Source organism: Mus musculus, chromosome 18, assembly GCF_000001635.26.
Source record: "Mus musculus strain C57BL/6J chromosome 18, GRCm38.p6 C57BL/6J".
Lineage (NCBI taxonomy): Eukaryota > Metazoa > Chordata > Mammalia > Rodentia > Muridae > Mus > Mus musculus.
In genome coordinates, this window is record NC_000084.6 from 80,912,880 (window position 1) to 80,937,463 (window position 24,584).

Here is a 24,584-nt window from a genome sequence, read left to right on the forward strand (position 1 = left end):
CAAGCCATACTGTTCGAGCTTTTAGCTCTTTCTTCCTTTGACAAACATTTATTAGCCAATCACAGCAACTGCATAAAACAAAAGATAAACATATATTGTATAGGTTGTATAGGCTTTTTAAAAGGTCTAACCTAAGTCTACATAGTTAGCAATCAACATTGATTGTCTATATTCCTTGGACATTAATCTTTCTGTCTAATGCTAACCTATCATTACCCTATGCCTTTGAACATTCTATTACAAAGTCACCATTCTTCTTTTCCCAATAATTTATTTTTTATTCACTTTACATCTCCATCACAACAGCCCCACAGTCCTCTTCCTCCCAGGTCCAGCCTTAGAAATCCCTCCTCCCACACCCCCCTCCCTTCTCACAGAAGGGGGAGCACCGCCCCCACCCCACCCCCTCACTTAGGTACCATCCCACCCTGGGACATCTAGTCCCAGCAGGAGTAGGCATAGCCTCTCCTACTGAGGCCCAACCATGCAATCCACTTGTTAGAGAGCCCACATGAAGACCAAGCTGCACATCTGCTACAAACGTCTTAGGGGCCTAGGCCCAGCTCCTGCATGTTCCCTGGCTGGTGGCCCAGGTTAGTTGACTCTGTAGGTCTTCTGGTGGTGTCCTTGAAAAGTCATCATTCTTGAATACTGAACTGGTACAACAAGACCTCACACTGACACTATCCAATACACAATCCAGTCGGCACAGACTTGTTAATTTTAATTAAAACTGACAACTCAGATCTTCAACTAGCTTCCATGGGACATAAGAGATCTAGAAGCTCCTATAATCGAACACCACCTCAGGACAAACTATGGGTCAGATACCTCAAAGTGAATACAGCTACTTATAAAAAGACTTCTTTTCCACTTTCAAAATTCAACAGAAATGTATCAGGAATACATTGTATTACAAAATTTTGATCTGCTACAAATAATTAATCTGATATATAAATATACAAAGACAGATCTATGTTAAATATACAAAGCTACGCATTTAAAAAATACGTTGTAAATTTAGGAAATGTGTTATTGCTAATTATGTCATTGTGCACAAACGAAATTAAATAGGTGTTAGAGAACAAGTATCAAGTCCCACAGTACTGAATAGAACTGAACAAATATGCTCATAATAGGCTGGAGGTGTGCAAAGACTGAAGCCTCCTCAAATCCCACTTGTTCATATCAACCATAAATTCCACCAGAAGAAGTTAGGTGATTCCAATGCTCAGAGAAAAAGGCATAAACCTCAAAAATATTTTTAAAAAGTACTCTGATAGGGCTGGAGAGATGGCCTAGCAGTTAAGAGCAATGGATGTTCTTCCAGAGGACCCCAGTTCAATTCCTGCACCCACATGGCAGCTTACAACTGTCTGTAATTCCAGTTCCAGAGGATCTGACATCTCACATAGACACACATGCTGGCAAAACACCAATGCACATAAACTAAAAATAAATAAAAAATTAAAAATACTCTAAGAGCTGGGTATGGTGAGTTACACTTTGGAATCCTAGCACTTTGGAAGCTGAGACAGGAAGACTGGCACCAAAGCAGAGGCCAGACTGTACAACATAGTGAGTTCCAGGCCAGCCTGTGCTACAATGTGAAACCCTAAGTCTCACCAAAAAATGTATGTTTGAACCTTACTGACTTGTAGAGCTAAGATAAAAAAGCAAAGAACCAAAAACTATGGGGATTTTTTTAAGGACAAAGTTATGTAAGTAAAACATCAGATAACACTAAAAAAATAAAAGGAACAAAAGTCTCTAGAAGAATAACTGGATAGTTCCTTAATAACATTTCTATGTATATTACTGATTATACAGAGAACACTTTTAGACATACACAATACTTTATGCTGTCAACTCTAATAAATAAATCCAATAATACACAAATTACACTTTCCCTTGACATGTTTTAGGATCAGCTTTTCATAAATGTTTGTACAATCAAAGCAGTGTTCTAGCATTAAATAAAATATACTTACATGTCAAGAATCTATCTTCTAAAATTTATAATTAAATAATTCCCAAAATATGGGTTATCTTTCTTATTATCTCCTAAAAGTTAGACTATTGTATCTAATAGCAAGTATCTTTGATTGCCATGACCAAAACAATATAATATTCATGTCATCTTACAAGATGAGCACTTCCCCATGCCCTCAAAACTAACTCAGGAAAAGGAAAGAAATCCTAATAATCCAACAAAACAGAAAATCACCAAAAACTTACAGACAATACCAAACCCCTTTCTATGAGAACCTTAAGTGCAAATGGTCTCAACTCATCGTTTAAAAGATTCAGTCTACCAGAAATGAACCCACACACCTATGGTCACTTGATCTTCGACAAGGGAGCTAAAACCATCCAGTGGAAGAAAGACAGCATCTTCAACAAATGGTGCTGGCACAACTGGTTGTTATCATGTAGAAGAATGCAAATCGATCCATACTTATCTCCTTGTACTAAGGTCAAATCTAAGTGGATCAAAGAACTTCACTTAAAACCAGAGACACTGAAACTTATAGAGGAGAAAGTGGGGAAAAGCCTTGAAGATATGGGCACAGGGGAAAAATTCCTGAACAGAACAGCAATGGCTTGTGCTGTAAGATCGAGAATTGACAAATGGGACCTAATGAAACTCCAAAGTTTCTGCAAGGCAAAAGACACCGTCAATAAGACAAAAAGACCACCAACAGATTGGGAAAGGATCTTTACCTATCCTAAATCAGATAGGGGACTAATATCCAACATATATAAAGAACTCAAGAAGGTGGACTTCAGAAAATCAAATAACCCCATTAAAAAATGGGGCTCAGAACTGAACAAAGAATTCTCACCTGAGGAATACCGAATGGCTGAGAAGCACCTGAAAAAATGTTCAACATCCTTAATCATCAGGGAAATGCAAATCAAAACAACCCTGAGATTCCACCTCACACCAGTCAGAATGGCTAAGATCAAAAATTCAGGTGACAGCAGATGCTGGCATGGATGTGGAGAAAGAGGAACACTCCTCCATTGTTGGTGGGATTGCAGGCTTGTACAACCATTCTGGAAATCAGTCTGGCGGTTCCTCAGGAAATTGGATATAGTACTACCGGAGGATCCAGCAATACCTCTCCTGGGCATATATCCAGAAGATGCCCCAACTGGTAAGAAGGACACATGCTCCACTATGTTCATAGCAGCCTTATTTATAATAGCCAGAAGCTGGAAAGAACCCAGATGCCCCTCAACAGAGGAATGGATACAGAAAATGTGGTACATCTACACAATGGAGTACTACTCAGCTATTAAAAAGAATGAATTTATGAAATTCCTAGCCAAATGGATGGACCTGGAGGGCATCATCCTGAGTGAGGTAACACATTCACAAAGGAACTCACACAATATGTACTCACTGATAAGTGGATATTAGCCCAAAACCTAGGATACCCAAGATATAAGATACAATTTGCTAAACACATGAAACTCAAGAAAAATGAAGACTGAAGTGTGGACACTATGCCCCTCCTTAGAAGTGGGAACAAAACACCCTTGGAAGGAGTTACAGAGACAAAGTTTGGAGCTGAGATGAAAGGATGGTCCATGTAGAGACTTCCATATCCAGGGATCCACCCCATAATCAGCATCCAAACGCTGACACCATTGCATACACTAGCAAGATTTTATCGAAAGTACCCAGATGTAGCTGTCTCTTGTGAGACTATGCCGGGGCCTAGCAAACACAGAAGTGGATGCTCACAGTCAGCTAATGGATGGATCACAGGGCTCCCAATGGAGGAGCTAGAGAAAGTAGCCAAGGAGCTAAAGGGATCTGCAACCCTATAGGCGGAACAACATTATGAACTAACCAGTACCCCGGAGCTCTTGACTCTAGCTGCATATGTATCAAAAGATGGCCTAGTCGGCCATCACTGGAAAGAGAGGCCCATTGGACACGCAAACTTTATATGCCCCAGTACAGGGGAACGCCAGGGCCAAAAAGGGGGAGTGGGTGGGTAGGGGATTGGGGGTGGGTGGGTATGGGGGACTTTTGGTATAGCATTGGAAATGTAAATGAGCTAAATACCTAATAAAAAATGAAAAAAAAAAAAAAAAAAAAGATTCAGTCTAGCCGGGCGTGGTGGCGCACGCCTTTAATCCCAGCACTTGGGAGGCAGAGGCAGGTGGATTTCTGAGTTCGAGGCCAGCCTGGTCTACAGAGTGAGTTCCAGGACAGCCAGGGCTACACAGAGAAACCCTGTCTCGAAAAACCAAAAAAGAAAAAAAAAAAGATTCAGTCTAATGGACACGTGACTCCGTGGGATGGCATGCGAGGCAAACAGCTGCACTTTATCCAGTCAAAGGCAATCAGACCGTGTTAACTTAATACCATGGAAATGCCTTGAAATCTGAAGAATTTTTAACTTAATAACTTGATTAAACAGAAGAATTCTATTCCAAGTCAAATCATTAAAGCTGAATAATGCACATAATTACACTGTCATTAAATTATACTTTTAAAGTTCATATTAACCCTTTTGACAAAGAAAGAATGCCATTTACACCGACATTCCACATGACATTTTACTATGCATCAGTACAAAGTTCCTAATTTCCCCAGGTTTTAATCATTAAAATGTCTCATAAAATAATCAATCGTATTTTTCCCTTTCAGAACAGCATCCTCTGATGTGGACTGATGTTGCTAGTATCCTCCACAATGACAGCATTTTCCTTAGTCTTCATACCAACATAACAGACATAACACCTAACACCTAAGCTAGCTGCTAAAGTTACATATGTAATAATCAGGTAGCAACAGACGACAAACCTGGTACAGAGGAACTTCCATCCTCCACAGACAAACCACTCCAGTCCTCTCTTTCTCCGTGTTATCCTAGCTCGAGGTAATGTGTGGTAATCACTTTCATCATTCTCAAAGCCTTCTTCAGACATCATCAGTGGCATTTCATCCAAATGGGCAGACTCATCCTCCAGCTGGTACCTAGTTAAAGTAAGACCAGAGAGCTAAGCAGTCTTCTGTTACAGTACATTTCATCTGGAATAACATCAGGCCAAATTTTACTAATCACCTGTAGTGCTTTGAATTGAGAATGGCCTCCAAAATCTCATGTTTGAATGCTTGGTCCCTTGTTGGCGGAACTGTTTTAGGAAGGATTAGGAAGTATGGCCTTGGAGAAGGTGTGTCACTGAAAGTGGGCTTGGAGGTTTCAAAAGCCCATACCAGCCCCCCCCACCCCCCCCACCCCCGCTCTCTGCCTCCAACCTACAGATCAGATATAATCTTTCAGCTACTACTATACTGCCTGCCTGCCTGCCTGCCTGCCTAGTAGCAAGCTCCCAGCCACAATGGTAGTGGACTCACTCTCTGAAACTAATCTAGCCCCCAATTAAATGCTTTCTTTTATAAGTTGCCTTGGCCATGCTGTCTCTTCACAGCAACAGAAATGTAACTAAGACATCATTTTTTGTTTTTCTCAAACTAAGCTGCCTTCAACTGAGGCAAACCATTGTTTAAAAACAGAAACCTACTACATAATGAAATTACTTCCCTTTGGGGTGGAGGATTAATTCTCAATAGTAAACAGGTAAGAAAAAGGTTGTGCAAGAGAGCCTGTGCTAGCTGAAGGAGCTGACAATCCTTATGCTATAATCTCAGACTGACCTCTGAGAGACGCAGTTGGGAGACCTCGTGACCACGGCTGTCTAAAACCCACTCACTGCATTCAGCTTGGTAAGAAAATAACCTGGAGCAATCCTCGTGGCCAAAAATCTACATCTCTATGATTCTGTATTGCACAACTGTACAGTCACCAAAGTTCTAGAAGGTGACTTTTGAGAAAGCACAGTTGTCTACATAGTGAAAGTTCTGAGCACGATCCTGGGTTTGTTGTTAGAGATGACAATCATGGTCGTCCCATTTATTCAGCATCTCTGCCATACCTATACTAAAATTATACTCAATGAAAAAAAAAAAAACTCAACTGGCATACCTTTGCAAGCTCAACAGTCTATGTATTTGTATGTATGTGTGCATGTGTTTGTGTGTAGACATGTGTGCATACATGTACACACATGTGTGTGTTACAAGGGGCTGAACCTAGAGCCTCACACATGCTAGAAAGTGCTCTATCACTTAACTATGACTCTTACATTAAAGAAACAGCAGCCTACCATCAACACGGTCTTCAATCACAAACACAATCTGACACAAAAGACTTACCTTTTGATAACAGTTTTTCAGAAACTACTATGATGATTCATCAATTGCTATTTCATTTAATTTTACAATGGGTTTCTATGGAAGGCATCATCTCAGATTGAAAAATAATGAACCACACCTCTGAGTTTCTGCAGCCAAGTGGTTCAAGCTGAACCCCAACTCCTTCATCCCAGATTCATACAAAAGGTAAACAGAACCAGTTAGAGCCCACAAGTATAACAAGAAAGAGGGAGAGAGCACTTAAATTTACTCTCCACATAAAGAGAGAAGTATTCCAAACTAACATGGCTGGCAGAATATAGAGGAACATGTATTCAAACACTGCAAGCGTCTCCAGAAGAAAATGGAAGCTCTGGGACAGAGGAACTTAATTTTTAAAAAGCCAAAGGAAAAGAACTGGAATGACCCAAAACACAGCACTTACTCCAGAGACCGTCCAGAGATGGTTTGTTGTGAGTCCAATGGGACTAAAGTCCAGGAACATGGATTTCGGTTGCCCATAAAAACACGTTCTACCACAGAGGCTGATACACTAAGATCATCTTCTTATGAATCAAAGAAAGTCATCACTACGTCATTTACCAAACACTGGTGGAAACCACAGGTTGGCAGGTTACAGCAAAGCAGGAGAAAGAGTCTGCTGTAGGATCAGATGCCCTGTGATGTTTACTTAGCTTTTACGTCAGCAGAAGATAGTGATCTGCAAAGTGTACATTTTAAAGGTTTACCCTGATACAAAGCAAGGGAGGTGATAGTGAATATAATTCAATATGGAGACAGGCAAGTACTCTCTGAGCCAGACTTTAATGATACAGGAAATAGCCCTAAGAATTACAAATGAGACAATATGAAATTTTAAAAGTTTCTGTTCACGAAGGGAAAACTGTCAACAGAGTTAGCAGATGCCCTATGGTATGAGAATTAATTTTGCCAGCAAAAGTTGAGCCACATGTACTACAGACAGGATTATCCAGAATATGAATACATACATATATACATACATACATACATATACATATACATATACATATACATATACATATATATATATATATATATATATATTATACTGCAAAGTGAGAGAGAGAGATATCTGCTAATGGACAAAAGAGCTAATGAATGAACAGATAGTCCTCAAACACAGAAGTGCAAATGGCCTATGAGTGTGTTTAGAAGTGTTCAACATTGTTAGCCATTCAAAATTACTTCAAGATGCCCAATCAGAATGGCACCAAGAAAAGATACAACAAATGTTGAATATAGGAAAATGGAAGTTATACTCACGGCTGGGAAGAGTGGAAACTACTTCAGCCATTACAGAACGCACAATGAATATATACCACAATGGGATTAGTACAGCGGTAAAAGAAAAGGAACTTTGCAGGAAAATGCAGCCAACAGAAATGTAGAGTATCACCTGAGCTAATGCAGAAAAACCACATGTTCTCTCTCCCATGTAAACTCTTATTTACAAGGGGACAAGCATGGAGGCTTCAATACTAGAAAGCAGACCATGAGAAGAAAAGAAGGGTATTTAATAAGAAGGCAACAGGTGACATCAAAGTGGGAAGAGGATTATGTGGCAGGCCAGGGCATGGGGGATGGGAAGGGAGATAAGTAGAAGGACACAGAGGGAGACATGGGAGCAAGAACAACCTTCCAAATTGTTTGAAAATGCTAATTTAAAAAATGTAAAAATGTTAAAGACTGTTGGGTCAGACGCACAATGGGAAATAAATGTTTATAAAGGAACTGAAACAGGCACAGATGACATGGCTCTGGGCCTCCTGTGTTGTGTTGACACCCTCCATAATAGCCTTCATAACCCTCCATAATCATTAAGTCCTGGTCAGTCACTGAGTTTTGTAACATCTTTACACAGATGTAACTTCTTTTTTTTTCTGGAAACTTTGGTTTATACCAGAAAGACTGTTATATCCAACAACCCAAAATATTCTCAGATGAAGGAAAACCAAGAAGACATTTTTTTTTTTTTGTCAGCAGCTCTGCCCTAAAGAATGCTAAGCAAAGTTTCAAGATAATAACAACATCAGGAGGAAATTCAGAATTTTAAGAGCCAAGAACAACAACAACAAAAGTTCTTTACACATGTGCAGGGCCATGCAATGTAAAATGACAGCTGTGTGGGGTGAGTCTCACTGCAACACTGTGAAGCCCACTAGGACAGGAGCGTAAGACGTGGTGGGCCCTCTGCTTTTTCATGACGTGGGAAGATAACAATGCTCAAGGTGCACTGCTAAACTAGCTTTGGAATTGTAACCTTCACTGAGGTGCCTCACAGAGCACAATCTATATCTTGACCATTCCTTACTGTGGACTGTTGTCCTGTGCACACCCTAACTTCAAAAGGACCGCAGTTCTAGGTACTAAATACCAACAGCATCAGCCCTTGTTGGGACAGGAAAAGTCTTCCAACAGTGTCTTTCACAGTGTCAGACAGTCTCTGGAGTACAAAAATCACCACACCTCAAGGAGATGCCTTAAGTAAAGGAATAGGTAGGATAGAAAAATTAAAAATAAAAGAATGGAAATGACATAGTGTGAAGACTCCTCAAAAGAAAGCTACATGGCTGTATTAACTAAGACAATTAAGACATTTTTAGACGTATATTTTTATTTAAGTGTATATGTATGTGTGCGCATGCCAATTAGTGTAGGAAGCCATGGGGCGCCTCAGATTGCTAGGAGCTGGAGTTACACAAGACTGTTAGCTGCCTAACATGTCTGCTGTGAACTGAATTCAGGTGAGACATCTCTCTTCAGCCCCCAAAAGCATTTTTTTAATCAGCTGGGACTAATGTAATTTAAAAGACGTAATTCACCAATAAAATATAATAATCTTAAACAAGCATGCACCTAGCACCAGATCTTGAAAGCACATGCAACAAAACTGATAGAAATCAAATGTGAAATTGTCAAGCCCACTCTATACCACAACTCTTCTGTTTATAGAAAAGTGAATCAAAGAAGCTCTAAAAACACACAATACTATCAACCACTGTGACCTCAATACTATTTACCCAAACCCAACTTGTCAGCTTTAAAGTAAGTAAAATCATACCACATATATTCTCTTGTCAGAAGGTATTTTTTTAAACAATAACAGAAAGATATCTTTAAAATCTACCCACACGTTGTGGAGGCCAAAACCAATCATCAATGAGATAAAAAGGAAAATGTAACTCCTTACACAAAAACCAAAAGAGCAACTTCATTCAAGAATCATATAGAGCTGGGCGTGGTGGCGCACGCCTTTAATCCCAGCACTCGGGAGGCAGAGGCAGGCGGATTTCTGAGTTCTAGGCCAGCCTGGTCTACAGAGTGAGTTCCAGGACAGCCAGGGCTATGCAGAGAAACCCTGTCTCGGAACAAAAAAAAAAAAAAAGAGAGAGAATCATATAGACTGTGGCTGTCAACCTGTGTAGGTCATGACCCCTGAGTGTCCAATGACCCTTTCACAGGGGTCACCAATGAGAAAACACAGATATTTACATTATAATTCTTAACAGTAGCAAAACTACAGTTATGAAGTAGCAATGAAATTAGTTTTACGGTTGGGGGTCACAGTGTGAGGAACTGTAGTAAAGGGTCACAGGATTAGGAAGCTAGAGAACCACTCCCCTAGAGAACATGTCACATACTAAAAAGCAGAATGCAAAGGACCTCCTGATTCTTCAATTAAGAGCTCTAGAGACTAGGAGACCTGATGACAATGACTAAACTAAGTGCTGACTTCTACCGGGCACCAGGCAGGCACTGCAGATGTCTATGCTCTGCAGCACTGAAGTGGGCATGGGGATGGGGGTCATCTTTATAACAGTTCTTACAAAAAATATAGCACACTTCAGATGACAAATGAGCAAAGGCAATTCACAAAGAAATACAGGCAAATTCACAAAAGTATGCTGAAGCACATTAGTACGTTAGCACTAGACACTTCAGTGCCCGCGTGTGCTACACATTAAACCAGCACACATGCCTTGCTCATATGAAGCTCACAAACACAAAGGATAAAAACAAGTAAACTAACAACTCACAAAAAGAGATCTAGAAAGAAAATAAATCCAGGAAGCCTTCCTGTCAGGGTAATCTTTATTGTCTGCCTATATCCATGAGAAGAATGCCTCAAGAGAGGTTTGGCTGAAGAGGGAAAACCCATTCTCAGTGTATGTGGATTCATTCCATAGACTGAGATCCTACATGAAATATACTGGGTACCAACATGGCCTCTCTGCTTCCTGACTGTGGATACAATGTGGCCAGGAGCCTCACATTCCTCTCTCTCCCAATGAGGATAATCCATACATACTGTTCAGGACCAAAATAAACACTTCTTTGTTTTTATCAGGTATCATCACAGCAGTAATGTTGTACTTCCCTATATACTAGAAAGCAGTCAACTAGTGAAGGTTCTAGAAGGGGCAGAGAGCAGAGGCTTTCATAGTTGAGCTTTCATAGTTTCAAGTGCTGGGGATGAAGAGGCCATCATGGACAAGACACACAGTACCAGGGAAGCATCAGAAAAGAGTTTTAGTCTCATTTCAAATTATTACTGTTCCTTAGAAGTTCTAAACCTGAGAATAATTGTTTCTAAAAAGGATGTAAATGTGCTTTGCCTTGTTTTTCAAGTGGATAAAGTAATTCCCCTGTTATTGTCTGAGATAGGAGCTCACTATACAGCTCAGGCTGGCCTAAATAAAGCTTGAGACCTTAGCCCCAGCCTCCTTAGTGGTGGAATAACAGACATGCATCACTATCTACCATTTTAAAAAGTGATTCTTAACATTTAACATGCTCAGTAGTCTTGGATGGACATTCTTCATGCTGGTGGAAATAGTGAACAATTTGTGAAGATTTATTACAAGCCTTCTTGTTACCATACAATGATATACAGCTACTAAAGAGCAGAACTTTACCCATGGAGTTAAACATGTGTACAAGTTTACCTAAAAAGACAACTGTAACTACACTGAGCTGTTTAAAAGAGGAACCAAAGAAATGGAAAAGGTTATGATACCCATGACCAAAGACCTGGCTAAATGTATCAGGGAGGGATGAAGTGATGGCTCAGTGGTTAAGGGCACTTATGGCTCTTGAAGAGGACCGAGGTTCAGTTCCCAGCACTCACGTGGGGCTCACAACTGTCCATAACTCCATTTCCAGGGATCCTGACACCCTCTCCTGGCTTCTATAGGCACCATGACACAGAGTACATACAAACATACATACATACATACATACATACATACATACATACATGCAGGCAAAGCACTCATACACATAAAACACACACACATATGATGGGTTGGTCCGTGCCAGGAAAACGGGATACTAATCATAGGAAAGGAAAAGCTCCTAAACCCTGCTGATGGAGAATCAAGAAAGGCTCACAAGACCTTGTTTTCAGTAGAAACATGTCTTGGTCTGATCTGCTTATATAGTAAGGCAGTCCTTTGAACCTTGTAAGCCATGCACTTATCTTATGAGCCTATAAACTATTAATGTACCTCAGAAACCGCCTTATGATCTCATTCTTTTATTTGTTGGGATTTTGGATGGGGGAGGGTGGTAGTTTTAAGACAGGATCTCATGTACCCCAAATTAGTGAGCCTCAGACTCACTATGTAGATGGGTATGGTCTTAAACTCCTTGTCTCCATATTCTAAGCCCACCATGGTTTTAGCTGTATGGGGATAGAAACCCCAGCTTCAGTTTCACAGAGCTAGGTAAGCACTCTACCAGCTAAAACACATCCCAACCTATGATCTCATTTCCTAAAAAAAGAATCCTTAGATAAAGTTTACTAAAACTTGCTTTTTATTAAATCTTTTAATTTCTCACAATAATTTCAAAAGCCACAAAAATTATGTAGTAGTTTTTATGGAGAAACTTAAATGAGCCTGTTTCAAGAAGCCCATGCCCATTTAAGGGCATGTAATACTACCTACCCTTTTCTTTAATTTCTTGGTATATATGTATAGACATGTCCATATACATGTAGAGGTCAGAGGGCAACTTTTAGGAATTGGTTCTGTCCTTCCATCTCCTTGGGCTTGCAGAGCAAGTGCCTTGACCTGAGGAGCCCAATACTGTTTTATGTTTTTATTTATTTACTTACTTACTTATTTGTGCTTGCATGCGTGCATCTGTCTGTGTGTGACAGTGTCTAACTATGTAGGCCAGGCTGACCTGGAACTCGGAGATCAGTCAGCCTCCACTTCTTTTGTCTTGGGATTAAAGATAATTGTCTGTCACTACGTAAGCTGTTTTAGGCCTGTCTTTCCTTACAAACACCTAGCTTAAATCTGTATTTCTACTTCACACTGACTTGGCCTGAAGTTCTCTTCTGCAGCCTAAGTCAAGCATCCTGACTTCTACAGAGTGAGTCTCTGCAAGGAGCTCCTGAGGCTACAGGCAACAGTGTATTACATTTTAGGTGATTTAGGGGGGAAATCCATGAAAGAGCCTGAAGAAAGTATTTTCCCTGAAAAGGTCCTTTTTCTTTTCCTGCATAAGATTATGTCTTTGAACAAAGTTTCTACATAAAGTAGAAAAATGACTATTTATCCAAATACAATCAAACTTCAGAACACCAGTGTGTGTGTGTGTGTGTGTGTATGTATATATACATATACATATACACATACACATACACATATATATATATATGATTTGAGTTTCGTTTTTGTTTTTTCCACTGAGTTTCTCTCAGTGATCCTGTTGAGAAAGTCACAGTCGTACCAACTTTATCTCTAGAAAAGCAGCAGTAGTTCAGGAGGTTGAGAAAATGAGCAACACCAAGTTTAGTACCCTAGACTTCAGAAATGTAGCCTCTGAACTGGCAGGCAATTTATTCCCCCTCCAAAGCAATTTTCCTATTGTATTGAAAATTTTACTTTAGTATTTAAAAACAATGAGATGATGAATAATGTATTTTTCCCCCCCAGAGGCAGGATAAGCATAGAATCCTAAGTGTCTTTGTTGCCTGGTGTCATACACACTTAATTGGTTTGTCACTCAAGAGAAATCAGCGTTCCCAGTAATTAAGTATAATTCTTGGAACATTTTTTTTAAATGAGTAAAAACAATGTGAACAAAGAAAACAGAAGCAATGACATGGACCCAAGTGTACTGTTCATTCAAGGAGGACATGCCACCTCAGCCGCTGCCACGGGCTTTCAACAGACTGCTCAAGTACTGCAGACCATAGAGTTTCCAGGACTGTGAGGGAGGTCAAGGAGTGGGCAGCTTACGCTTACACAGTACCTTAAGCATCTGACAGCTCTACTGTTTCTATCCCAATAAAAATACTGAGAATTTATATTAAAGTACATTAATCTAAAATGTATCTGACGTTCAAAACTTTCGGATGCCTGCATACCAACAGAGAAGGAAACAACTCAGCCAGTGAGCGCTGTGCAGGAACTGTGCAGATGTCCTCCATCAACTAGAGCTGCACAGTGCAGCAGTGTCTGTCAGCCAGGAGGCATTCCTAAGAGGCTAATAAGAAACCCGGCCTCCCCTGCCTCTAACAGGGAAAAGCAAAAAGGGTGCTAGGGCTGGAATGCTCTGTCCCCTGCCATGAAAATGGCTTATGGAAGGTAGAGGCACAGTCGGTACAAAGAACTTACCAAATGCATGAAAAGACAAAGAGTGAATGCCAACAGAAATGGGAGTGGCTCTTTCATGCTCTTCTGACACACAGAAAGAACAGCAAGAAGACATGCTTGGATTGATCTGCCTTAACACTGACCCACACAGCCTTTAGAACTGTTAAGAAAGAAAGCAGTTTCTGCCCTTCATACATTACCTAGACTCGAAACAGTCTGCTTTGTAGCACAAAATAGACTAAAACTACAACTAAAGCAGTAATGACCAGTACTATCATCATCAAAGTAATTAAGGAGATGGTATCGGAAAACATGCCACAGTCTTGGTTGGAAAAATAAGGAACAATAAGGAAGACTAGCCAGTCCCTTAAGGTGAAAAGCGACTACAATCTTGAACTAGTTCTCTCTCCTCTCTCCTCCTCTTCCTTCCTCTCCCTCCCTCCTCTCTCATCTTTTAAATATTTATTTCTTATGTCTATGGGTAGTTTGTCTGCCATGCATGCCTCTGTACCACATGTATACTTAGTGCTCATAAAGGCCACCTGAGGGCACTGGATTCCCTGCGACTGTAGTAACAGATGATTATAAACTGCCATGGGATGCGGGGAATAGAACCCAGAGCCTCTGCCAAAGAAGCCAGTGTTCCTCACCACTAAGTCATCTCTCCAGCCCCAATAAATCAATGATTTCTATAAAGTTGTATAAGAAACCTAAAAATATTCTGGAATAAGAAATTATACCATCACTATACATAGAAAGAATGTTGTGAACTAGAATTAATAATATAATATCCAATATTAAACATAATATAAAAACTTTTAAGGCCTGTTACCTCGGGACATAAATTCTAGTCGTCTATAATTGTTATGGACCCTATTATCAATTCTATCTTCACACTAATACTTTGAGATATGTGAAAATAAATGAAACACGCCTATTCTGACAAGTGTAAAAAATTACTTATTTTCAAGGTGATCTATGGATCCCTTTCCAATGAAAATCTTTATTAATTTCTATAAACACTTCTGAAACTCCAAAGAAAACTCTGGGCCTGAAACAAGTAGAATAGCATTATCTTAGCACTCATTGTTGAGACTGAGCACCACTAACACAAAGTTCTAGGCTCAATCCCCAACACCACAAACAAGCCAGACCCTTCAGCTGTAGTTATCAAAGAAAAAAATCTTTATAATTCCTATATTAGATCATAACTATAAAACTTTTAAGATTCAAATGAAATTATGTATAGATCCTCAAAATAAGAAAGCCAGCATTATAAAAATCTGTGTTACATCTACCAAGAAACACTAATTTTTGCAGATAATCAGACAACATCCATCTGTTCTCAGCATGAGTCTCTTTTTAAACAATGAAGTTTAGCTGTTATGTTATGGCAAGTGCCTCTACGCAAAGCCAGTAACTCACCACTTTGAGTTTAGAAAACTCAAAGAAGAAAAAGCACTAACAAACATGGACAAACAACACCCTGATATCTCCCCCCACCCCCTCCCTCTCCCTCTCCCCCCCCCTCTCTCTCTCACACACACACACACACACACACACACACACAGTGGAAAGGGGGTGAGAAGAGGGAAGGAAAGAATACGATATGAGAAATCTTTTGAGGTCAGATCCCTGGGGCCTTCAGGCTTCAGTCACCAGACAAAGACTAGTGGGCATCTCAAATGGGAGCAAACAGGACACACTTCTCCTCTCAGGTGCCAAAGCTATGCAAGAAACCTGGCCCTTCAAGACAGTGTCTTCCACATTCCCCACCTACTACTAACATGGTATCACAGGAAGTCTGGTAAAATGAAGAATTAAATCTCATCACTTAAAACTCAGAATGTTCAGGATGCAATGAAAACAGAATAAAAGGAAAATCTCAACTTGAATTAGAAAAAGAGAATCAGAGATGTTAACATCAAAATTACAGATAACAAAATACTCTGACATGAGTTTTAGAAAGCTATCATTTAAAAAAAAAATGCTCTGCCGATGATAAACTGCCTGAATTCCATATCAGGTACATAGCACTGTCTATAACCTGAGATGAGGACACAAAGAAATGCAGGGCATTTGAGCTCATTATCCAGCCATCCTAGCCAGCTAGTGCGACCAGATTCAGCAAGGGACCCTGTCTGGAGAAACAAGGGAGAGACTAAGCACAGCACTGAGGAAGCAGCTGCAGAGCCAGGGGCATCTCTGAGTGTAAGGCAACTAGGTCTACATGTAGAGTCCAGAACAGCCAGAGCTACATAATAGAGACCCTGTCTCAAAAAGAAGAAAGGTGGGGGGGGGGGGGGCAATCACGAACACTTGAGTAAAGAATGGGAAAGCTAATCCAATGAAGAGAGCTAACAGGAAGAAGAACCAACTGAAAATTCAAAATGGAAAAGGCAGGCTCAGAGCAGAACAGAAGGAAGATCTGGCTAACAAGATGGAACAGGAACTGCCCAATCTGAACAGGACATGGACCACAAGCAAATGACTCAGTCAGGATCTGGGGGAAAAACAAAACAAAACAAAACCTCAAGAAAAGAAGTCTGAAGTCTTACTAGGGAAAAAAAAATTAAGTCAAAAGAAACCCATGCAAAACTGCAATCATCAAACCCCTGAGTTTTTCTTTAAAGGCTGTAGTGATGAGGGAAACAATTCAGCTGACAGCAGATTTCTCACCAGAAATCACGACAGCTCAAGGAAGTGGTCTAACACTTTTCAAATGCTGGATGGACTGTCATTCCGGTCGCAATACAGTTCTTTATTCTTTTCCTCCAAGAATGTCTGCTGGTGGGTGTCTGAAACCATACATTACTAAACAATATACACGGTAATGATATTTTTAACATACACTCCTGTAACACAGTGTGTAACAATATATGTCTAAGGAGATGCCAGATTCATGTCTTTTGTACTTGGAAATATTATCAGGTAAAATGGGGATCATTTAAGCACTGAACTTCCAGAAAAGCCAACAGCACAAGAGCAGAGAAAACGTCCCAGTGGTTGATCATTGGGTAAGATAGAGAAAGCACAGAGGAGGTGCTTCACATCTCAGAAGGAAGGAGTAAGACCACTAGACTTCATAAATATTCAGAGCAGAGCATAATTTTAAACATCTAAATTGTTTCTGTAAATTTCCATTTAATATTTTCAAACCATGGATGTCTATAACCCATAAACCTGAAAGCACAGAAAGTGAAACTGTGAAGGAGACAGTTGCTATGCCTGTAAAATTAACCTTCAGAAATGATGGGAAAACATCCTCAGTTGAAGGAAAAGGAAAAGAATGGCTACACAATGTTTAAATGGAGCAAAAATAAGGAATTCTAGGATATCAGAAAATAAGCAGGCAAGAGGAAAGGCAATAACTAATAATCCAAGACTTCCTCTTCATGAGGTTTCTGAATTGAGAGAAAAAGTAGAAATTATAACTGTCAGATGTGGGCTTCCAAAAATACATAAATGAAACATTTATATACTTTTAAAATGTGAAACTTACATATAACATTACAAGTCTATTACCCGAAAATGGATAAAAGAACATAAAGAGGCAAATCTTACCCTTAAAATATCAACAGTATACTGGGATGCATTATACATATATACACTATAACATATATACATATATACACTGTAACAGTATACTGGGATGCATTATACATATATACACTATAACAATGCCCAGAGCTATCCTAAGTAATAGCTATACATAGAAATGCACTGAAAACCACTATACATGAGTCAAAAATAGGACTGTGAGTGCTAAAGACTAGTCTGGGCTATGTATTGAGTTCCTGGCTAGCCTGAGCTACAAAGTGAAACTATCTTTTTAAAAAAATTGTTCTATATACAAAGAACTCAAGAAGCTGGACTCCAGAAATTCAAATAACCACATTAAAAAATGGGGTACAGAGCTAAACAAAGAATTTTCAACTGAGGAATACGGAATGGCTGAGAAGCACCTGAAAAAATGTTCAACATACTTAATCATCAGGGAAATGCAAATCAAAACAACCCTGAGATTCCACCTCACACCAGTCAGAATGGCTGAGATCAAAAATTCAAGTGACAGCAGATGCTGGCGAGGATGTGGAGAAAGAAGAACACTCATACATTGCTGGTGGGATTGCAAGCTTGTACAACCACTCAGTCAGTCTGGCAGTTCTTCAGAAAATTGGACATAGTATTACTAGAAGATCCAGCAATACCTCTCCTGGGCATATACCCAGAAGATGTTCCAACTGGTAATAAGGACACATGCTCCACTATGTTCATAGTAGCCTTATTTATAATAGCCAGAAGCTGGAAAGAACCCAGATGTCCCTCAACAGAGGAATGGATACAGAATTTATGAAATTCTTAGGCAAATGGATGTATCTGGAGGATTATCATCCTTAGTGAGGTAGCCCAATCACAAAAGAATTCACATGATATGCACTCACTGATAAGTGGATATTAGCCCAGAAACTTAGAATACCCAAGATAGAATTTGCAAAACACATGAAACTCAAGAAGAAGGAAGACCAAAGTGTGGATACTTCATTCCTCCTTAGAACAGGGAACAAAATATCCATGGAAGGAGTTATAGAGACAAAGTTTGGAGGTCAGATGGAAGGCTGGTCCATCCAGAGACTGCCCCACCCAGAGATCCATCCCATAATCAGCCACCAAATGCAGACACTATTGCATATGCCAGCAAGATTTTGCTGACAGGACCCTGATATAGATTTCTCTTGTGAGGCTATGCCAGTGCCTGGCAAATACAGGAGTGGATGCTCATAGTCATCTATTGGATGGAACACAGGGCCCCCAACGGAGGGCTAGAGAAAACCAAGGAGGTCTGCAACCCTATAGGAGGAACAATATGAACTAACCAGTATCCCCAGAGCTCGTGTCTTCTAGATGCATATGTAGCAGACGATGGCCTAGTCAGCCATCATTGGGAGGAGAGGCCCCTTGGTCTTGCCCCAGTACAGGGGAACACCAGGGCCATGAAGCAGGAATGGGTGGGTTGGGGAGCAGGGCGGGGTGGGGGGGAGGATATAGGGGACTTTCAGGATAGCATTTGAAATATAAATGAAGAAAATATCTAATAAAAAATTGTTTAAAAAAATTGTTCAATAACCCAAAAGAACTCAAGAAAAAAATCAAAAGAAACAGAAAATAAAATGTCACAAACAGGTTCTGATTATGGAAAATCAGCTTGAATATAAATGGTCTTAATATACCAATTTAAAAGAAAAACTAAGCAAGGCATAAAACATTAACTAAGGTATAGTGGTGTATACCTGTAATTCCAACACTCAGGATGTGAACACAGGAGGTTAAGGCATTCTAGGCCATCATGACCTACACTGTCAGACCCTGACGAGTAGAGGGGAGGGAGGAGGAGGAAAGGGGGCTGGCAGGATAGGGGTGGGGATGACGCTGATAAATTGAAAGGTAACACTAAGCCAAGTGGTGGTAGTACAAATCTTTAATTCCAGCACTCAGGAGGCAGGGGCAGGTGGATCTCTGTAAATTCACGGCCAGCCAGGTCTACAGAGCAAATTCCAGGACAGCCAAGGCTGCACAGTGAAACCTTGTCCAGAAACAAAAACAAATGAACAAGAGGAAGCTAACAGTATATAAACCTTAACCCAAAAAAGCAGGAGTGACTGTCCTAATATCTAACATAGATTTCTGTACAAAGAAAACAATCAGCAATGAAGAAAATTAAGTAATAAAAGCAGCGACCCAACACTTAAGATATGGATCCTGAATACATAGCCATCAAGCAGCAGAGCTTCAGAATATATAAAGCAAGAAGATCCAAAATATGACAAAATGAAATTTCCAAATAAGCTCCTAAGATTAATCACTTACACAGCTACTAGGCAATTACTCATCTGGTACCATCGAGAACAGGAAAAGGGTAGCTGGGGAGTATCCACCTCCAGGCAAGCACTCGGAAAAAGGGGCACCGTACAGAGGTTCTGTAATCCTCAGCCAATGTCCCATGAGAAACAACTATGAATCACCAGTGTAAAGATGAGGAAATGAGGGTATAGAGAAAGAAATGGGCCCAATTCAAACTACCAGGACCAAGATCCAATTCAGTTCTCTAACACATTCGAACACTTGCCCTGTAAAGTCTCTCAGAACAGCTAAGAACCAGACTTCCAACAGTTCTGTTGCTGCCCATCCTGGTGGCCCTTAAAGCATACTCAATACCTGGTTTTCACAAAAAGAATAAGGCTGGGTGTGGTGACGCACCCCCTTTAATCCAAGCACTGGGGGAGGCAAAAGCAGGAGGATCTCTAATGACGTCGGCGTCAGCTTGGTCCACAGAGCAAGTTCCAGGCCAGCCAAGGATACACAGTGAGCCCGTCTCTAAATAAATGTTCAACCCCCCCCCCCAAAAAAAAAGTATTTAAAAGCTCTGAGTCGGAAGAAACTACTCAAGTGAGCTCGGTATTTTTTTTTCTTCTTCTATATATTAGGGTGGTTCTTCAGTGTGTCTACAACAAAATTTAAAATTTAACAACTACAAGGTAACTCTTCATTTTAAAGTTTCTTTCATAAAGCACAGTATTTCGCGCCCCCCCCCCCGCCCCCTTGGGTAAGAAACTATGTGAGTATGAGACTTCCAGTTAACACAAGGTCTGGACATTTCACTGCATTGCTATACTATGGCCCCACTAAACCATCTAGCCTCTCTAAACCTTCACTCTACTCTTCCAGAACACCTCCTGTCAACAGAAAGCCCTGTGTACACTTGTGGCTAAGTATAAAGTGGGCCTAACAAGCGCTCCACGTCTGGAAGACTCAGTGCTGATCTGCCAGGCGTGTTTGTCACCCTCGCTATGGCGAGTGGCACCTGTCACCGGCCTGCTCGCCCACACACTAAGTTTTGGGGCTCCCGAAGCGACGGGAGAGGCGGGCGGCGTCTCCGAATCCCTGGGTGCGGCTCGGCCCGTGGCCCCGGGCTCTGGAATCCGCGGCCCGCCCGCGCCCGGCTCAAGGGCTCCGTGCAGACCGTGGGCCGGCGGGGAAGCCCCTTGGAGCCGGGAAGGGTCGGGCCCGCCGTTACCTGCCGCGCCGGTCGGCACCGGGCCCGGGCCCGGCGGAGCTGTAGTAGGCCGCACGTCTGTGGCTGGCTGCGGCGCCCGCGCTGCGCACGGGGTACAGGGGAATCTGGTCCGCCATGCTCCGGCCTGCCTGCCCCACAGCCTCAGCTCGGCGGAATCTCCCAGCCGAGTCTACTCAGTTTCCAGTCAGGGCCGAAGCGCACCCCAGGGCGGCGCCCCGCCCCCGCGCGGCGCCATCTGATGGCGTCACAGAACAGCGAAGGATCGTTCCGGAGGTGTGGCTACGATAGGCCCCGCCTCCATTGGCGTTGCCTGATGACGACTTTGAAAAGGGAAGTGCTTACGGTGCCCTTAAGCCATCTTGTTACCAAACTTTGATTCTTTGAAATTGTGATGCCAGTGGCTCATTGTCTCTTTCTTCTCTCTGTCTCTCTCCATCTCTGTCCCTGCCCCCCCCCCCGCACTTTCTGTAACTGACTATTAGCCCCATTTTGTACTTAGGCAGAACTTTACACAATACTCTGTGGATAGATGGTTTGTAGGGTAGAATGAAGATTTAGAGAAGTTAAACTGTTTAGTGGAGCCATGGTTTAGCAATGCAATTAAAATGTTCAGACCATGCTTTAAGTGGAAGTCCCATACTCATGTAGTTTCTTACCCAAAGAAAATAATACTATGCTTCATAAAAGAAACTTTAAAATTGAGGGTTATGTTGTAGTTACCAAATTTTAATTTTGTTGTAGAGGTATTGAAGAAACAACCCTTAATAGATAGAAGAAAAAAAAACAAATCTCAATATCTAGTTTTTTTCTTCAGTCTCTCTCTCTCTCTCCCTCTCTCTCTCTCTCTCTCTCTCTCTCTCTCTCTCACACTTAGACACACTACCACCACTACCTCCTTCCTCCTCCTCTTCCTCCTCTTCCTCCTCCTCCTCCTCCTCCTCCTCCTCCCAACTCACAAAAAGACCTCGCAACTGGGCCCTCCTCACCTGAGCATTCTAGCCCAGCTGTTCTACATTGTCCGGGGGACACAAAACCATTTCTTGGAAACCTGGCTACAGAAGTGAAGGTGCATACAGCCCACAATTTCAGACTCAGGCAGGATCCACACATGAGGACACCCCTGCCTTGGCCCATTTCTGATCTGAACTCGTCCCAGTACCTAAGGTCTAGCCTTCATTTTCGAAGGCACATCATAAAAGCCACTTCTCTTGCTGACCTAAAGCAGACCTTCAAGAGCTGTGGGACTGACTGCAGTCTCCCACCTGCCTCTGCACCAGGGTTCATTCCTCTCCTGTGATCAGTCTTCTCCCTGGGTTCCCCTTTTATGTTGTTGGTTATCTTTGCCTGCTCTGAGTCACCGTGTTGTATAGAATAGGCAGGCACTTTCAGGTTCTGCCTAGCCCGGAGCAACTGCATTTGACATATCAAGGCCCTTGAGATGAGTGATTCCGCATCTTGTTTATACGGGTAAGCACCCACGATCTTCCAGCACACCAGGAGGCACAAACTGGTCATTTATTTTTTGCCAATAAATAATGACACCTTTAAAAATACCAAACCAGGAACAACAGGCATGTGTACTTATCATTCACATCTAAGCCTCCACCTGGGACAATAAAAGGAACACCCCAAGACCAAAATATGGCAGGCATAGTTTAAGGGCCCTCATCTAGAAGACTGCCTTAGCAAAAGACCTCTGCCTACATCCCTAGCTCCAGAGGCTCCAAGACAGTTCTCCTGATTGTTATACCCAGAGCATTGGCCTGCTACTCCAACCTCCATCAAAGAACTCTGCTGTTTTAAACACCACTGTGCTGGATATGCCTTCTTATGTAGCCCCCACAGAGGCTCCGCTCCCACTTAAGACAGTTTTTCTTAACTCTGCATTCTTTAACCCTTCCTTTGCCATGGAGAGAGGGAAAAGGCATATGAATGAGTGTGACGAGTAATGTGTGCTCTGAGAGTTAATGTTAGTGAATTAAGAAGATGTGGCGTTTCATTTTGATTGTCTGATTGATATTGAAAACCATCTGAAGGGTAGTCCTCTGGACATCACTGTGAGGACATTCACAGAGAAGTTTAACTGAGCTGGGAAAACCTACCCAGAAAATGGGTGGCACCATCCATGGGCTGGATGGAGTCCAAGGTGAAGAAAAGGAGAACATAAGTAGAGGGTTAGTGTTTTCTCTCTCTCTCTCTCTCTCCCTCTCTCTCTCTCTCTCTTTCTCTCTCTCTCTCTCTGTGTGTGTGTGTGTGTGTGTGTTCCTTCTCACTGTGGCCACCATAGCTCAAGATGCTCTCACCGTGAGACAAAGTCAAACATTGTTACATATATTTTTTTTAGATATTTTTGTCACAGCAAGAGAAGTTAATTAAGACAAATGGGAATAAAAGAATCTGGTTTCCATAGGCCATCCTGCAAGTAAGATTAAGGTGACATGGTAAGCCACAGCCAGTGAGACTGGCCTACCCTGTGAATCCAGTGTTGTTTGCTATAGCCTGACACTCGAGGGCGTCCATCTAGGTTTCTGACACAGCACAGCTCATCCGCACTATTTCATTTCTTCCTCGCTCTTCTTTTTCTACAAAGAAACACGTTGAGATTTTGCTCTCACTTCAGGGATGTGGCTTTTCACTAGAGTAGTTGGACAGTTAAGTCTCCAGAGAATTCCAAGTTGTGTTTGCTGGTTTGTTCATTATTGTTTCTTTTTCTCAAATTACGATTTTCTTTCTGAGCAAGTATGTGGTCATGTCTCCAAGCTCTACATACTAACTGGGTAGACTTTATATCTAGAGATAAAGAATGTGGAGATAGTTTTACATCAGTAAGTAGTGTGGTCCAGGGAGCACTCCAGTGAACCTGAGATGTGTTCTCAGATACTGCCTATAATGACTGACACTTCTTACAAGACACTGATAGGACTCTAGTGTCCAGCTTCTTAAAACTCTGGGCCCTGACTCTACCTGGCTTCACATAATGTAAAAGTCATGGAATCTTTGAGACCAGTAATAGCTTTCTGACTGTTTGACAACCAAAAACCAATTCAAAATCAGTGAATCTGAGAAGTTTTGGGCAGTCCTCGACTGTGCTGTATCATGTGACTTCACTGCAGCCTTATGTCTGAACATGCACCATGTGACCTTTGCACACGGTCACGCCAAGCAGCGCCAGTGAGCGCTGGTGCACACTGTCATGGCAACCAGTACTAATGAGTGCTAGTGCACACCGTCACGCCAAGCAATGCCAGTGAGCATCATGCAAAGCATCTCGGGGCAGAACTGCAGTTTTTATTGTACATACAAAGATCTCTGTTCCTGTGGGATCACAATGGTTTAATTAGAAACATCAGTATTGAGGATTATAAAATCAAGCTATTGATCAACTCTGGGAATTTTTGAAGATGCCCTGTGTCCCGCAATATCAAATCTTCCAACCGTATTTAATTCTTCATAGGAAACTTAGCTGCATATCCCATTAGTGTGTAAATTTTCTTCCATATTTTATAGTTTTTATTTATATTTACCTGTAAGAATTGTTTTTAACAATTACAACTCGCCATCAGTAACGGTTTCACTTGGATACCTACCTTATGCACCTGCTGTGTTAGGATTCTCTCACAGTGGTTCCCAGCCTTCCTAA

At 41.4% G+C, this 24,584-nt stretch overlaps 1 protein-coding gene across 13 annotated transcripts in view; it reads right to left on the minus strand.

Annotated features, from left to right (window-relative positions):
• Atp9b (ATPase, class II, type 9B) overlaps window positions 1-21,202 on the minus strand; it is a 199,941-nt gene extending 178,739 nt beyond the window's left edge. For 3 of the 13 annotated variants that reach the window (XM_030250532.1, XM_030250534.1, XM_030250531.1), the window contains exons 1-3: window positions 20,945-21,197; window positions 4,826-4,999; window positions 1-68 (exon numbers count right to left, since the gene is read on the minus strand). The exon at window positions 1-68 is cut by the window's left edge and continues 83 nt beyond it. Coding sequence is in view for 4 of the 13 variants with exons in the window: in NM_015805.3 (NP_056620.2) it covers window positions 1-68; window positions 4,826-4,999; window positions 20,945-21,060 (358 nt within the window). In the remaining 9 variants the exon portion in view is untranslated. Of the gene's footprint in view, window positions 69-4,825; window positions 5,000-20,944 lie in introns of all 13 variants that reach the window. The other 10 variants (XR_001782382.2, XR_001782381.2, NM_015805.3 and 7 more) reach the window with 6 other exon arrangements.
• Between the last annotated feature and the right edge of the window lie 3,382 nt (window positions 21,203-24,584).